Raw genomic sequence first — 18,921 nt, forward strand, 5'->3', positions numbered from 1 at the left:
ATTACGTTATCATCTTCTGATGGCGGTGGAGACACCACGCAACTTCAGGTTTTCGAGACCCCTTATCCAAACTTCTTCTGCAAGACCACCTTGAAATGTTACACCAAAAATTACTGTTATATTAAAGTTCTGTAAGCTCACAAAATCTTTATTTCTTCGTTGAGGACAACGTTGAGGTTTCGTCGAGTACGTTGAGGACAACGAAGAAGTACTATAGCATCAAGCAAGTATAGATGATAACCATAGCGGGGTTCGCTTTCAATGACGAATCACATTGATATATAATTGTTGGCCTAATTCATAGATAGTCATATGCTATAAGACACAGAAAATCAATAAAGTTCAGTCAAACTTTCTATTACAGATTCCCCTATTATCCATGCATTGACTTCTTCCTAAGCCTACAAACGATGTTTGTTTTCCTGATATTCAAGCATAGGACTTGTTTAGTTGACTGAAAAACCCCTAAAAATATTTGAAACCTTTTTTCCTAGAGAGATATTCATCTGACTGCAAACACTGTTGGAGCTTTCCCAACAACCTTATCCCGTTTTTTTCGGTTGGTACGAGATTTGGCAGCGTTGCGAGACTGCAGTTTTATATAATAATTTTTTCTTTCAACCATCAGTTTATTCAACCATTCCAAAAGACTGATGGTTGAACCTTTCAATCATCAGTCTTACATCCATCAGTCTTTCAACCATGCAGTTTTTTTCTCTTAAATTTAGTCTCGCTTGACACGCAGGGAGGCCATGTTTCCCCTTCAGATGCAGCGCTACCTAATGTCTCCAAAAACGTACGAGTTCCTAACTTCGTTAGCCAATTATTGACTGATTTCCTAGCTATACCTTCTAATCACATGCTATGAATTTGCTTATATGTGTGATTAGGTCGCTATGTGTACCTACCTGTTATTAGGCCGCTACATGTACCTATAGGCCGCTGCCTGTACTTATGCCGCTACATGTACCTATGGCCGCTACCTGTACATAGACCGCTACGTACGTTGTCCTATAGGCCGCTGCCTGTACTTAAATTAAGCCGCTACATGTGCCAAACCCGCAGCCTGTACTTAATTCGCTACGTGTACTTGAGCGGCTACGTGAAATTAACACGCTATGTTTATATAGCCCGCTGACTGTACCTAATTCGAAACGTGTACGAGTTGGGTTGGTGGGGCCCCTGAAAACGCTTCAGGAAGTCTTGGGCCTACAGAATACCGCTACGTGTACTTAGACCACCACATGTACTTAGACCACCACATGTACTTAGACCGCTACATGTACTTAGACGGCCGCTACATGTACCTATACCTATAGGCCGCTGCATGTACTTATGCCGCTACATGTACCTATGGCCGCTACCTGTACTTAGACCGCTACGTTGTCCTAGACCGCTACGTTGTCCTATAGGCCGCTGCCTGTACTTATGCCGCTACATGTGACAAACCCGCTGCCTGTACTTAATTCGCTACGTGAACTTGAGGGGCTACGTGAAATTAACCCGCTACGTGTATATAGCCCGCTGACTGTACCTAATTCGAAACGTGTACGAGTTGGGATGGAGGGCCCCTGAAAACGCTTCAGGAAGTCTTGGGCCTACAGAATGTGTCAGGGCCGAGCGACGTGGACAGCCGGCGAGGATCGCGCAGCAAAGACTGGACTTTGACCACTCCTTTATGTGGTCGAAAAAAAAGATACCTTGTACAGAAACATCTTTCGTTTCTGTCAATGATAATAAAAAGCGTCATATCTTCACTGTATGAAATTAATCGATTTTGAATGTAAGCTTTACCTCCGATCCCCAAAATTAAATATTTTCTTCACAATTTTCAAGATTTATTTTGAATGACTTTATCATTACCTGATCATGCTGCAATAATCGAGAAATTTTGTGTGATTCTGGCAGCATTACTCAAAATGTTGTCATGAAATATACGAATGAGCTGCAATCACTCGAATACGAAGAAATGTAAATGAAAGGATCAATCTGTTCACCAATAAACCGGAAAATAAATTCTGAAACTATGTAATTCAAAACTCCACTACCATATATAACCAGCTTCCACGTAAGAAGTTTGTAGTTTTATTGATTATATGTTTAGGCTAGCAGAAAAGCTGCACATATGTATGCACGAAGTATTAATTTGACCTTGTTTAAGGACAAGGATCGTGTCTCATTTCATAGCTATCGGTGACCTATTCTCAAAATGACGGTAACTTTAAAGCTATTAATACCATCACTTAACTTTTTATGAGCAATTAAAATACTTGCAGAAATGATCGCCTTATAATTTCATTGAATAACTGGCAAGAATTTTTCTCCATGAGCATAACTAGGTATCATCAATTCCTGGGCAACCGAAGAGACCATGGACGGTAATTTCTTGTGCGAATAGACAAACATAAACCAACTATATATTTTGAAACATACAATTGATAACTTTTTGAGGATGTTAAAATGTTTGTTTCTTTGTCTCCAGTTTAGTTTTATAATTAGAGCATCATATGCTCAGTGTTGTATCTAACACACAATACACGATCAGAATTGGGGCACTGCTATAGGTTTTTTCCGTTTAATTTCACCAACACCAACAACATCTTTAGTACAACAGTACAGCAACAAACACTTGAAGTTTTGTATTTCTATAGTATTAAATATTCATGCTAAACTATATTTAAATTGTCGGCATTTTTTGTAAAAAATTAATAATAATTTTTTTAAATGACCATGATATTGCTTATGTGGGCTTTAGCAAAAGGACACTGACAAATTCTGCATTTAATGTTCGGAAAAATAGTTAGAACTAGTAAAATGGAGCATGATCTTGTCTGCGAGGTAATGCGCTTCGCATGACCTATATATATGCTTATACTTGTGACCCTCAAGACGTACGCTGTCGAGTAGATGAATCTGTATATGAACCAATTATAAAGATGCTCAACTTCCGCTTATGTATAATCAATACTTTAGCCAATGCAGGCCCGAAATACAATGATTGCTTCCTGCTCAACCTTTAATAGTTTCGGTAAACAAAGGTTATGTGTGCGTATATTGAAAAAGATAGCGCTCGTAATCGTTATTGTTGATTTCCATGAAATTAATGTTCTGCAAGGCTATCAGTGATGTGCTATATACAGCTCTAGCTGTTGAGTTGCTTGAACTGCTTCGGTGTCGGCATGCTATTATAGGAATTATTACCGCTAACGATCATAGTCATAAATTTTTGCATACGCCATGCATACTCGACCTTTAAAATATACATTAATAAAAAATCACATTTTACACAATATGATGGGAAGTTTTAGTAAACGGTTTCGGAAGCAGTGAACAACATACGTGTGGCTGTCACAAAAACCGGTTTTGTGACTCCATATATATCTACTAAAGAATACGAGTATAAGACAAACATGAAGTTCTGAGCTTTGCAAAGCCAAATTAGAAATGCGAGAGGGCTGCTGCAAAAAGGCATTTCTTGTTTTATTTAAATGCATATCAGGAAAGTGACTCGGACCACACAATAGCTTAATGATTCGCAACCCGTTTCCGTTCAATTCCTTCTGTCCGGGAGCAGTACAATAAAAAATAGTTAAAAATTCGCAACTCCACCACTCAATAACTAAAGCCTCCAATTAATCACACAGAAAGAACCGGTCGCTTCGTGTTCGTCAGCGAGTTTTGATGGTATGGCCCCTGCCCATTTATTTACGTCCGTCGATGTGATTCATTACCGAAGAACGTATATAAATTGCTACAAGAAACAATGCTACACCACCTCCGCATGCAACGCCACGTTCTTCGTACGCGAGTGAAAGTGAAAGGAACGCTGACATTGTGGCAGCTGTGTGCGCTGGATCGTCGCTTGCAGCGTTTGACGTCAGTGGATGAGTTGCCATCAACGATGCCACGTGCATAATTTTGACAATGGGAGGAGATCGGTGTCGCTGGATGAAATTATTGGAACTATAATGCAATTTAACGAGGGTTCAGTCATTCCAGACGACAGTGTTGCGAAATTTTTATAAAGTTTACCAAATACATCCACACATAAAGCCATTCAAGACCACCGAAGATCCGTTAAATGGTATCTTGAACCATATAAGATTAAGTACCTATACTCGTCTTTAATTGCTATTTAACCCTGCTTAAATCATAAGATAGTGGTGCCTTACCCAATGAAAATATTAGAACTATCCGTTATCATACAATACGTATTACTGATCCCAGATGTAGAAATATTATCCCTAACTGTCGAATAAATTGTACCCATGCTATTTGATATAGTATTTTTAGCCACCAGCAGTAACCGTAAATTCATGCACCTGAGTTTTCAGCACTCACAGCTTCGAGTTTGACTTCCCTGCTGTCTTTCAGCACGCATGTAATGCTATTCCTACGATAACAATGAATTAATTCAGAGGTAGAAAGGTGAGGTGGAGGTTTTCGGGCGGTGTACATATGGAGCATTGACCCACATCCTCGCTCCAGCTGAGTCAAGGTTGACCCATCAGACTGCCGCGCTAGCACCTTCAAACATGTCCTTTCACTGGCAGAATGTTTTTATGCGCATTCCGTGTTTTTTTATATTAGTTTGTAATAGTATACGTAAAAACTATTATGTATGTTTGATTTTTACTTGAAAGGGTCTCTCTCCCTCTCCACAATACATTTTATGGTTGATCTGCATTTGCAACGCTAAATTTTTAACATTTTTAATTAGTTTGAAAGATAGACAATACCAACTACATGTTTTTGAACCTTTTTCTTAATTTAAATGTACATTATTGAAGATTAATCTATAGTTGAATACAATAACTATATATGTGTTTCTGAGAGCTTGCATGTATATAGACCAAATAATTTCCAGGACTCGATTTTTTTTCAAACTGTAGACATAGATATTTTTCAAGGTCAACATTTTTGTGAAGACTTGCAGCAATACTAAATATCGAGCATATTTAAAATACTGGACATTTCATTCTAAACTCTTTTCTCATAACAGATAAAAAATTAGCAATAATTCATTTTATTCAAATTCTGAATATTTAATCAGCCAACAACTCATGCCACAAATTTTATCTTCAATTCAAGGGAATGCTTTTTAGCGCATTTTCTCATTTATGAAAAAATGCACTATTGTGCCCACCAGGTCCGTCTGTCCGTCCGTCTGTTCGTCTGTCCGTCTGTCTGTCCGCCCGTGACTTCATGTTTTCGTCGACGAGAAAATGCGCTCTCTGTCACTCACTGCAGTGAGTACTGAGTTTGAATTTTTTGTATAATGCTATTGAATAATAATTTTTTTATAGCATTCTACAGAATTGTCAAAAAATTTCTTAAGAGGTATCTAAATTCTATTACAATTCGGATCAGGAATGTGGCAAATCAATGAAAACTCCTTAACAGTGATGAAGGAAGATTTGTTCTGCAATTAATGCAGATTACATAGAAGACCAGAGAGTATTTCTTGTTGCTTATTTTCTTGTTTTTCTCGTTTCGGCGAATTAGGCCTTTGATAGGACTTGAAAATTCAAATATAAGGTTTTAATGAGACATTGAATATAATTTACGACGTTGCGAATACAACTACATTCATTATCAAGTAGAGGAAGGTTTTGCAACACTTGCAATTTGAAATTTTGAAATGAATGACGTTAGCACAAACATAGGGTATAGTATGGATACGGATTGAAAATCAAAGTTTAAATTACGAGAACAGTTTCAACGTCCTGACAAATCCGTTAGTTTGTAAATTTATAGCTATAGAGACTCATACTTGATGATGAGAGCCTTAGCCATATCGCTCGTCTTGTGGTGTCTGGGCACCTAAGGACGATATATGCAGATGTCTCTCATGTGGTTCTCTCTGTCTCAACGTCTCACATGTGGTTCTCTCTGTCTCAACGTCTCTCATGTGGTTCTTCGGTTCTCCGGTCTGGAGGAAACATGTTAATTATTATTAGGCGGCAGCTCAAAAATCGTACTGTTCAAACCTATGTAATTTATATTGTGGAGAAGTTCATAAACTTATTTGTTGCATTAATATTTTTTATATAACATTGGTTTCTTGTAATGGTTCCGACTTTTTGCATGTTTTTTCAGAATTAAATTCTTGCGATTCAGGTTTTATAGCAAATCAGGAGTTTTGATTCGGCCGGTTGAGGTTGTGCTTCCGATGTTCAGCACAATTGATTCAAGGACTCTTTTGTCTGTCTTAAAGCCTCTTAGTCATCTGGTTTTGGTAATGAATTATCGTAATACTTCCGTTGGATGTTAGTTCATTGTCCGTTTGGTTTTGACATGTTCGATAGTTTTAAATTTAGGTCTCGATAGTTTATTCGCATAACCGGTGTTTACTAGAATTTGCTGGCAGATCGACGGAGTTCACTTCTCAAGCTACTAGCGGATGTACATGTTTTAAATGCTCTACGTATTAGGGTGCGAATATTGTGCTGGTTTTGTATCGTTGTGGACATTCACTTACTTCGACCATTAGTACTTCTCCGACTTCTGTATAGGTTTTCGGTGAACTTTAGTAACGAACATTGCATGCTCGATCTACTTGCACGAGTATATCGAGGAAGAGCAAAGACTGATTTAGTCCTAATTCGCGGGAGAACTTCAAGACTGAATTGAATTAATAAATTGTCAATAAGAATTGAGTCAAGAAAATTGTCAATAAGAAATACTCAATGTCAATAAGAAATACTGGTCTTCAATGAAACTTGCATTAGAGAACAACTTCTGCCGAAATACATCAATATTTGTAATTATACGTTTCTTAATTAATATACTTAGTAAGGAGATATTTTGCTCATAAAAAAGTGAGTTAGGAAGAATCTCAAATGGAAAACAAATTGTTCAAAAACTACCTAGTATAAGTTTATAACTGCGAAGAAGTATATATAGGAAGAAGTTTTTTTCTTATTACAAAGAACTGAAGTGGGAATTTCTTTTGAGCTAAAGTGTGCACAAAAGATTTATTTTCCAACTATTATTCTTGAGTTAAGATGCATCTTTTATTTTCGTTAGCTGTGAGCAATTCTTTAAATGCCTGTTTTTTTTAATTAAAACGTAGTATATATAATTCACCGAAAATGCGTTACGTAAAGAATTCTCATATATCTCTCAATTATCGATTTCATAATCAACTCTAAAAATTGGTTTGAATTGATTTGTCTCTAAATTTAGAACTTTTATTTTGATAAAAATTTTGCAAAATACAGACAAATTACAGGCAAACAACTCAGCTGGAATCAAAAAATCTCAGCTGGAATCAAACAACTGACAGGAATCAAACGCCCAGAGTCTCACACCGACAATGAACAAAAAAAAAAACATTTGAATAGTGACATCCATTATTTCTCACAAGCTCAAAATACCAATATGTATTGAATCAACGTACTTTACGTTAAAATCCCAACACAAAAAACTCACACTTCTATATATTCATAATGTAGATTCTAAAGCCAGTGCCACACTTCGAACAAATATGCTTTTTACGTACAAATATAATTAGGCCCTCAGAACCTGCCCAAATCACACAAAAAACTATGAAGCCTTGCCTGCAGGGCAACTAACTGGTCGAAGGTTTCCAGCTGAGGTTTGATATAGAACTTTGATATTCTTGCATTTGGTAGCCGATCGACAGACCACAGCAAATAAGCAGTTGGCCCTTCTCAGCAATACTGCTTATATGTATCTGTTAAGTTTAAATTTTACCTGTATTGAAGCACTTGTGGGATATTGTGTTGATTGATATTTATCTGGTTTTAGGTTATAGGCTTTACGGTTTTAGATGCATAAAAGCAGTGTGATCCAAGCTGTGTGACTTCTGAAACCCTATCAAAACCACGGAGGAGTGAATGCGCCTTCGCAAAACCGAGAGTAAGTTGTTCTTAAACTTAGGCTTCGATGCTTTAGGATTACAATTGTACTAGGTTCTATTAAATTTGCATGGGAAAAATGCTTACCCAAAATTTATAGGGATATGGTACGTGGTACAAAGCTCCAAAAATAAACTTCGGAACCACAATTACGTACCTTTTTTGCAAGTAAATTTGGGTGCGTGACTGGTAGCACGGATATGAGGTGCGACGTGACGGCAACTCCGAGGCGTGGTTTGTCGCGATAGGTTTTTCGGTACTCGTCGTCATCTGATGCACGGGTGTTTTTAATATTTTATTATGCCATGACTTTTGTTCATTGCAGTTTCTCAGGTAATGGGAATGAAGTAAATCAATTCTATTCTACCAAACCCAAACATAATTCATTTTCAAATAAGCCAGTCTAACCGTGCGTCAAATTTAATTAAGATATAAGAACCACGAAGATTTTAAGCGGAGAGTTAGATTTTGTAACTTTTTTGCATCGGAACTCGTGATGATATTTTCATTGCATAGAATTATTAGGCCAGCAAAGGTTGCGATCATGTCTTAACCACTCAGTCCCACACGCTAATTAGGTTGATATGAAATATGTAATCGTATGAGTTAAAAATCGCTCCAAATTAAATGTTAAGTTCGCTCTAAATTTACACTAGAAATCTGGCTGTCGAAAGCACAATTTTCGTGAATTTTTATTTTCGGGAGTCAAAGTTCGTGAATTTTTTAATTTTTGCAGTATAATTTTTATCATCATATTTTCCAGCCATAAATTGGAAATAAAAGATAAATATTTCTAATAACACTTCATTTTAGGGTATAACCAAAGGTCATACCATGACCAAAATTTGGTCTTCGTCAGAGGTAAAAGCATTAAACTTTCAGAGATGTGCCCTTTCAAAAGTTTACGACATTTTCACGTACGACATTTTCACGTATGCATTTAGGTCAGTCACATCGATCGCCCTCTTGACATTCGGGCCAAGAATGAAAATGTCTAAAATTTAATCAGAAACAGGGCAAAATTATGCAGTTTGTTGTGTGTGTGTAATTGTAATTCATTAATCTTTACTGGAATATTTGGCACGCATTTGTTGTTGCTACAATCAATTAATAAAATGAATAGGAATATTTATACTCTTAGTTTGAGGCTTGCGTTTTAGCTTCAGTTAAAGTGCTTCTGAATTTAGTGAGGAATACAAGCGACCATCACCGGTCACACGTGTAAAATTAGAATGTTCCAGATTATATATTTAATATAAGCAATAATGCATGATATTACACGACACATCATGGAAGCATGGTCGTAGATAATTCAAAGGCGATATGGGACTTGAAAGACTCTCCGAAGTGACATGGTAAAAAACTGCGAAGAATATCAAGGTAAATTGCACAAAATTTTTGCTGCATCATCTCCACCATTATTCATCAGCTAAAATCACGATTTAGCTCTAACTCGATTATATATGAACTTTTAGAAATTACCAAATAAGAATTAAGCTCTTGCTCCTGTCCTTCCTTTGATAGAATTGGAAACAATCAAACAATAAATAATTTTATTGATCGATCCTGAGCGATCGGTTTATTAAATCAGAAAATAAATCCTCTGTAGATGGTGAACGGTGAAACGTTTTGCTTCTTTATGACTAAGTTTTATGATATTGAAAACTATGCATGATCGTTGCACTTGAAAATACGCACTTACGTGATGAGATTTTTACAGGCGGGATTTTAAAATTTGACAATGTGCATATTAAAATAGAAAAATGTGAATCGATAACAGATCACTGAACTGAAGAACTTCACGCAAGTAACTAAAAGCATTGCGTATGTGGAAAAAAACTGAAGGCAAAGCATCTTTACCATTCAGCCAATATTGATTTGTCGTTTCAACGTTGCGTTCTTCTCAATATTTCCAGCTTCTTGCGATTTTGAACGGAGCTGAAACACGTCTCATGGAGTACCACAAGTAGACATCGATATTGCTGAGTAAAAGCTTAAAATGCAGGATGTAAAATATGATTCAAACAAACTAATTATATAGTATGCCAATTATATACCAGTCGCTTAGAAACGAGGCAAGCTCATGCTCATCATGTACCACTTGCTGACGTATAGGCCTATAAAATTGGCATTATACTACGTACGGGGAATTCAATTGAATCTCTCATATTGACTTTTATAAGTTGACTTACATTTGACGTTGGTCAAAAATATCGTCGCGGCCACAATATAATAATATTATTATAAGGTCATAAAATGTTTGTATTGTATGCAAAAGTAAAATTTCATCGACAAGATAATTATATTTCTTCAGTGCCGACACTTCTAAGATGACCGGTACAGACATTATTGTTAATACATCAAACGTTCAAACAAAATAACGAAATGACGGAATGAACAACAATTACGTTGTTTGACGCATGATTGGTCGAGGGGACACTCTCGTATTTAATGTTCGGAACTTAGTTTTAATTTCGTGCTGGATGGAAACTTTCTAGGAAAACTGTTGTCCAAGCGTTTGCGGGTGCTCATTTAAAACACTGGTGCATGATGTCCGAAAGAGTTGCATTTGCAGAGAAAAATATTTTCATTCCTGCAAAGGATCTGCAAAGAAAACTTTTTGAGTTTTTTTAACTGGTAATTCTATACAGGAAGCAAGTCATTATATGCATTGCAATCATCGTTCTAAGTGTAAAAAGTATTGGAATTTCAAAAATAAATTGTCTCAAGAAAGTATATACATCACTCGTTTCCATTGTCATCTTATAAAACACCGTCTGGGGCTTCCCATGGTCTGCCACGATGCCACTATTGCGATGATGGTCCGAAAAAAGGTCTGATGATTGTTTGAAAATATATCTTCGCTTCAGCCATTTTTAGCGCATTTTCTCATGTATGTAAAAGAGGCGCTATTGTGCTCGTCATATGTCCGTCCGTCCGTCTGTTATTTGTCACTGACTTCACGTTTTCGTCGATTTTGAGAAAATGCGCTCTCTGTCACTTCACTGCTGTGAGTACTGAGTTAAATTTTTTCCACTTAAGATTGCACGTCATTTGAACGAACAAAATGTCCGTCCAGAAAATACAACATTACAAGCTGTCTACACGAAGATACTTCACTGTTAGAAAAATTACCGTTAACGGTATTACCGGCGTTTCAGTGGCCGGTCGGCACGTGAAAAGAAACACCGTGCCACCGTTTTTATTCCAATTTAACACCAGAAATCCGTAGAACATCTGATAAAAATGGCGAAACAGTTTATTTTCACTGGGCGACCGGCCACTAGGACGCCGGTGGGGCCGTTTTTTCACCGTTTTTTCTAACAGTGCAAGCACATCTTAAAAGCTTGACTGATTTCCATTACTTAGCTCAAGCTAATAATACAATCTCTGTGGGTGTAAGACAAGCCAATGCCCGAGTCGTGGCAACTAGTTCGAGAATATACGGTATTTATGATACCGTACCTACTGTACTAGTATGCTTGCAAGACCAGGAAATAATGATGGAGATAAATGCTCTTTACGGTGAATGATTGGCCTTTTTCGGTGAATGTTTGGCCTCTTTTCGGTGAATGATTGTTTTTTTTTCGGTGAATGATTGGCCTCTTTCGGTGAATGATTGGCTTTTTTCGGTGAATGATTGGCCTCTTTTCGGTGAATGATTGTTTTTTTTTCGGTGAATGATTGGCCTCTTTCGGTGAATGATTGGCTTTTTTCGGTGAGTGATTGGCTTTTTTCGGTGAATGATTGGCCTCTTTTCGGTGAATGATTGTTTTTTTCGGTGAATGATTGGCCTCTTTCGGTGAATGATTGGCTTTTTTCGGTGAATGATTGGCTTCTTTCGGTGAGTGATTGGCCTCTTTCAGTGAATGATTGGATTTTTTCGGTGAATGATTGGCCTCTTTCGATGAATGATTGTTTTTTCGGTGAATAATTGGCTTTTTTCGGAGAATAATTGGCTTTTTTTAGTAATAATTGGCTTTTTTGGTGAATAATTGAATAATTGGCTCATTTCGGCGAATAATTGGCACTTTTCGGTAATAATTGGCTTTTCTACGTAAGATTTGAAAGATGCTACGTGCCTAGTTAGCGTCTGTGCTAGCCGTGGATGCATAAATGTTAATTTATGTAAAATACAAGCGAGCTGAGAAAATTTAACGACACTCACTAATTTCTGCAACTATATTATCATTAAATAAGCCCTAGAGGCAATGAAAATTCTCAGATATATTTTTTTTCCTACAAGCTCATGTAACTTTTCGCAGAAATGTATTGAAAATTTATAAAGGAACACCGCAGCACACAATGTATGTGTAGCGTACTTCATATCGTCGGTAGAATTCAAGCTATTTTCATTTATGTCGGGTTAATTTTTAACCTCAAATTCATTGGGTAAAATCTTTTTGAAACCAGGTAGACTTTGTTTTAATTCAAGGGAGATGATTTTTTTTCATAATTGCTTCGCATCGACATCTTTTAGCACACTTTCTTTATATTGTGGAGATATAAGTTCGAGATATTAGCTACGTACCTACTCGACAAAGGCAATAGTTCTGTTCGCTATTCGACGTCCGCGATTGGGATAACACTAACGGCACCAACTGGTTTTGCGTTTTATATCACTGAAATTGTCTACATACTGAGAGAAAAAAAAAAAAGATCTCTAAAATTCATCAGTAATACAAACTGATCACTAAAAACCAGGCAGGATAATGCGATCCTCTCAATCTGTCAGTAATTCGAAGTTATTACAACTAAATAGTCAAAAACATTCAATTTATTCATCTCGTCGCTAATTCGCATTTAACGCAACAAAAAGTAGTGGGAATAATGTGATCTGTTCAGTTTGTCAGAAATTTAAACCATTACTTTCGATTCGATTATCGATTGCAGGCTCGATTTCCGAGTGAAAATTAAGGAACTGAAATTATAAACGATCGTGATTTTAATTTTTGAGGCTACGGAAACCGAAGTCAATAATATTAAAAAAAATCAGCAATCATGAGTTATAGCTGCTGTTTACCGATAATTTAATAGAGTAGGTAAGATTTTTCCGCAAGCCTAGATGCATGATTTTATTGACATTTTACACGAGAGCAACAACTGTCGCTCCCAGTAACACAGCGATGAAGTATAGTATACTCATTGCTTACTAATCTGCTTTACATCAATTTTCAAAATTACTTGATAAAACTTTTTTAATTTAGCTATGCTAAATGCGATATCCGCAATATAAATCCGCATGCGTTACGATAGTTATCCATTTCCACTTCTTTCAGTGCAAGTATATACGATACGGTACTCTACTTCGGAAGAAACAAATGCTCAACAAAATTTCGGGATTCGAGTCTGTGTTGAACACAAAGGATGATTTCCGTGGGTAAATGCTATCGAAAAGTACGCGAAACATAGCAATGTATACGTTATAAAGATTTGCATTTTTTATTAAGGCCGGTATCTCCTATCATATTATTAATGTGAGCTAAAACGGAGACAAATTCTAGTATTTTGAAAAAAAATTAGTTGAATTGTGAACGCAAAAAGTAGGGTTTTGACACAGTTTGTAAGTAGAAGCACCAGCAGCGATGAATTCTGCATGGAGAGGAATAGATTATAAGAATAAATGGATATGAAGTACAGACATTTAATCTGTGGATCAATGATTACTGAAACTGTGCGTCAATGAACAGTTAAGCTGTGCATCAGACTGAGTGAAGAGAAGAACAATTTCATTCACCTATTGAGACTACTAATCATGCATCGATGGAGCAAGCAAAATATAAAATTCTTCGTTAGTGCAAGCAAGCGGTCGAGTTCACAAACACCCATAAAAAACAAAAACTTCTACTCCCAAAAAGATACAGGGAAGGATTAGTAAAAAGTAAAGCATGCAAATACGTAATTTTTTCATTATCTTGAAGATTTAAAGATCAGAGGCGCAGGTGAAATAATTAAGAATATAATTATTGACATCTAACAATGGAGTTGATTTGATTATACGATGAATATTTCAATGATGGTCTTAATGGCTGGAAATGTAACGTGCAATTAAATACCGGTACGCACGATTTGACGCTAGTCGGGGAGATAAATTTCTTCATAAACAAAATTTATTAATTAATTTGATTGATGAAGGAATTGAAAAATAAGGATGATAATGCATTGGTGCACAGAAATTCAAGCAGGTTGAATCATGAACAAAGACTTGGGTTAGCTATTAAATTGCTTTTGGGAGCAGTTAACAGCAAGTGAATGAACATGAGGTATTTTTCAGTTCATTTTCATAGTTAATGCGATTATAAACCAACAATTTTGAGAAGAATAAGAAACTAACTGGTAGGCCAGTTAATAAAGGACTGGTTTCTATTGAAAACGATATACCAGGAAGATTTTATGGAATCCCTTTCAAATAAGCGGAGCTAATGAAGGCAATGATAACAAACACGCATGCATGTTGTGAGTTATATAACCAAGCCTTTACGAAGAAAACAGCATTTCCTTTACTAGCGAAATGTGTAACCTATTTTACTGAGAAAATAATGCCGGGAGGAAATAACAGGGGAAAATAAAACAATAAGGTTTGGTTCAACATGTTCAGTATAAGGGACCGCGCATGTTTTTACACTAGTTAGTTATTGAACAACGTTACTTCTATCACTTCTATTCTGTATGGTAATAACTCTTATTAAACGTGTATATTAAAAAAGTTGAATAATAATTCTACGCGTTACTTGAATCGCGCATAGTAATATAGGACGTGAATGCCATTAATAAACTATTGTACCATAAAATGATAGTAAAGATAAATATTAAGACTTGAGAAAAACAAAAGGAAAGCTCCCACGCACGAAACTATTATAATATTTCTGAATTAAAAATCTGAAAAATACCTTATAAATGTTTATTTCTTAAGAAAATTAATTGAATTCTTTATCTACTTAAGGCATAATTAAAAATTACCAATCACGGCCGAAATTGGAGATTTTATTATTTGCGTTTCTTAGTTATCAATGAAATGATTTGATAGAAACAACTTTAAGATATTGAAAATATACGTAAAGTTCCCCAACTTGGTACGAGTACAATCAAGAACCATAGAGTACTACAGTGCATAGACAAAGTCTAGTAACTTAAAAACAAAAGTTAGTACAGAATCCATTATTCAGTTCAGATCTTAATAAATCGAAATAAAAACGTACACTGAGAGTTAAACACGACCCAGTTCAGCAACAATCATTCGAGTGCTTTCTATTTGAAACAGGAGTAAAGAGTACATTCTAAAATAAAAAATTTTCCGAAATAACAAATTCAACCACTAAAGAAATTACTTTTGAAACGTATTTTAAAATTACAGTGCCAAGATTTTCAAACAAATCATACTAAAATTCATCGAATACGAGCAAAATTCCAGATCTGAACCGGTATTTATAAAACGTACCCAAAAATGTTAAATTGTCATGAAAAATCCAAAATTCTAGAAGACAGAATAACCACGAATCAAGGAACAAACTACGTATGAAACTAATTAACTCATATACCGTAAAGCTAAAAACTGTGCGCATGCGATTTCTATGTACAATATATACATACCACTTTATTCAAAAAATGCAATGCTTTTGTAAGAAAACGTTTAAAGAAAAAATAGACAGATAAAATCCAAGAAAGTGTTGGAGTCACGAATAACCTACAAAAATTATATATACCGAAAAAACGATCATTCGGAGATGAAAACTTGCGCAATTGCAAAACAAAATTTCAATAGTTTATGAAAAGCATTTCAGAACTACTGGTGTAAAGCAATAACTTTTACGAGGCACATCACATCGTTAGCGGTATTACAATACACGTTTCCCTTAATACCGTAGTTAGAGTAAACTTGGTAGTATGGTGTTTCACGAGGCTCATCCATAACAAATGAACAATAGGTACCTAGTACCGGTACTACATTTCGTAAAGAGTCATGGAATATCCACAAAACGAAATCATGGCCCATTTGAAGGAGCTACATTTATAAGAATTACGGTATTAGATTAAAATTTTTTCTCAAGCATCGAGTGCCAGTTAAATACTTGGTTTTTCCTTCAAAAAAAATCAGTTTGCCTATATGAATGAACAGCACAGAAAATGAACAGCGCAAATGCTGAACCATCCACATAAGGAATCAAAAATTTTAATTTGGACGAATAAGCCAATTTTGATGCCACGGTCTGAAGCTCATCTCCGGAATCAGTTGACGTGGCGCCGGAGTTCAATAGAAGCCTTCAAGATCAGGGTCGTCTTCTCGGGCCTGCAGTCGTGAAGGGGGAGAAGGAAAATATCAAGTGGGGTCCTTGACCGGTCGAGGTAAATAGAGTGAGTTCCTTTTTATTGGTCCCTGACCAGCCGAGGTAAATTGGGTGAGTTTCTTGTTATTGGTCACTGACCGGCCGAGGTAAATTGGGTGAGTTTCTTGTTATTGGTCACTGACCGGCCGAGGTAAATTGAATGAGTTTCTTGTTATTGGTCCCAAACCGGCAGGGGTTGTGGTAAATTGGGTGAGTTTCTTGTTATTGGTCACTGACCGGCCGAGGTAAATTGGGTGAGTTTCTTGTTATTGGTCACTGACCGGCCGAGGTAAATTGAATGAGTTTCTTGTTATTGGTCCCAAACCGGCAGGGGTTGTGGTAGATTAGGTGAGTTTCTTGTTATTGGTCACTGACCCGGCAGTAGTTGAGGTAAATTGGGAGAGTTTCTTGTTATTGGTCCCTGACCCGCAGCGGTTGAGGTAAATTGGGTGAGTTTCGTGTTATTGGTCACTGACCGGCAGCGCTCGAGGTAAATTGGGTGAGTTTCTTGTTATTGGTCCCTGACCCGCAGGGGTTGTGCTAAATTGGGTGAGTTTCTTGTTATTGGTCACTGCCCGGCAGGGGTTGTGATAAATTGGGTGAGTTTCTTGTTATTGGTCCCTGACCGACAGGGGTCATGGTAGATTGGGTGAGTTTCTTGTTATTGGTCACTGACCCGCAGGGGTTGTGGTAGATTGGGAGAGTTTCTTGTTATTAGAGGCGGCGATCCATCGTGGCCTGGGACTGCTATGTCCCAAACAAATACTAAGGATACTAAGAATTAGTCACAAACCCGCAGGGGTTGTGGTAGATTGGGTGAGTTTCTTTTTATTGGTCCCAAACCGGCAGGGGTCGTGGTAGATTGGGTGAGTTTCTTGTTATTGGTCACTGACGGGCACGAGTTGTGCTAGATTGGGTGAGTTTCTTGTTATTGGTCACTGACCGGCCGAGATAGATTGAGTCAGTTTCTCTTTATTGGTCCCAAACCGGCAGGGGTCGTGCTAGATTGGGTGAGTTTCTTGTTATTGGGCATCAGGCCAGCACGAGTCGTGGTAGATTTAGCGAATTGTTCATTAAAGCGAGCACAGGTTCGGCAAGCACTTGGAAGAGGCGAGTCCAACGTTGAGTTAGTAGATGGCCGCTCAGTTGGAGGCTCAGTGAAGATAGGCGCCGAGATCGCGATATAGTAACACAGAAGATGGAAAGCGTGGTTATAGCTAATGTTAGTGCCACGTGAATGGCTCTTGCAGAAGAAGATGGCCTAGTTTTATTAAAGCAGATTCTGTACGAGTATCATCAACATATTGCAAAGTCAGAAGCAATAGTACATGTCCTTCGGATGAAGCATACCGGTATGTTGATCTGAGTTCTTGACAAGAATATTTTACCGTACTAATAATAATTTAGTTCAAATGCCGAGACATGAAACGTACCTACCGGTACTATTATTTCGATCCTGCAATATTCATTGTTAACCATGAAGAATCTTCTAGAGCATTTAAAGAACGGATTCATCAGACTGAAAGGATGAAAGGTTTAATCTGATACGCGCAGATCAACTTCGATACATTAAAGGTACCTATTAGAAAAGAAAAGTAAAAGGAACATTACAAATATTTTACTTTTTGAATAAATAAAAAAATTTGGTAGCAACTGATCGCACAACGCGTCAACACAGCTGGCAACCGCTCAACAGACTCAATAGTTTCTTTAATTGAAACAGCTTGGCTGAATGAAAATATGCGTAAAGTTCTCTTAATAAGATTTTTATATAGTACTACGCGAGTAAGTCAAGAAGTTGAATGGTGAAGCCTTTAACTGCGCCGAAAACATGGACGCACAAAAACGGGCAAGAAGTAAGCGTGAATAGATGGAATATAATGGTGAAAATTGGAGCAAAAGACACAACATTGAAGATCAATTGTACCTACAACAATAACAAAGATCACAATATACGGTAGTGAACTATGCAAATCCTTGGAAATTGAAATGAACAATGTGAAACAGAAACTTCGTCATTTAGAAAATTAGAAGCATCTATTAATTATTAAAAATTACATTAAATATCGAAGGAGGAAAAATTTATTAAAACGCATAAATTATAAAAAGCATAAGTAAACAAGCTAGATTAAGAAAAATAGTACATAATTTGACGTAAATACATGATTATGCAAGGTTATGATATTAATTGCTGCAAGCGAATATAAAAATATTGGGTGAGCTGGCGTCAAAAAATAAAATATTTTTTACTAAATAAATAAATTTCCGCTACCATCGAATTACTACTACTATACGCTAATATATAACATCACAGGATAGGAAACAAATATATAGTATGTACTCTACGACCAAACAATGGTTAGCAAACTACGTTCAGTACAGTTAAAAAAGTTAGAATAATAACGACATCGTGAAAGAACATTGCAATTACTCAACAGTTTTTTTTTTACAATTGAAGTAAGACAATTTTCAATGTGGTGCATGGCAAGGACGAAAACACAGCGAGCTAACAAGTAAGGGTCAAAACATCAGTGCTGACTGCAAGCAATGCAAACATTACGGGAGGAACGGTACACGAAATGTAAACAATACACAAACTTACCAAATCACAGATTAAAGTGATATCAAAACATAAAGTTCAGAGTTAAACACAGCAAAATATTTGGACAGACGAACGAAGAACAAATGTGCCACAATGTGATGGAAGCAAGGAC

The 18,921-nt window shown here is 36.6% G+C and overlaps 1 protein-coding gene across 2 annotated transcripts in view; it reads right to left on the minus strand.

Moving 5' to 3' along the window:
• Nucleotides 1-14,827: 14,827 nt before the first annotated feature.
• The window catches only part of LOC108675168 (restin homolog), a 57,342-nt gene continuing 53,248 nt past the window's right edge, over nt 14,828-18,921 (minus strand). For both annotated transcript variants that reach the window (XM_018163159.2, XM_018163160.2), the window contains one exon: nt 14,828-16,170. In XM_018163159.2, the coding sequence (XP_018018648.1) occupies nt 16,132-16,170 (39 nt within the window). In that variant the 3' untranslated portion in view covers nt 14,828-16,131. The remainder of the gene's footprint in view (nt 16,171-18,921) is intronic.

Source organism: Hyalella azteca, unplaced genomic scaffold (assembly GCF_000764305.2).
Source record: "Hyalella azteca isolate HAZT.00-mixed unplaced genomic scaffold, Hazt_2.0.2 contig4106, whole genome shotgun sequence".
Lineage (NCBI taxonomy): Eukaryota > Metazoa > Arthropoda > Malacostraca > Amphipoda > Hyalellidae > Hyalella > Hyalella azteca.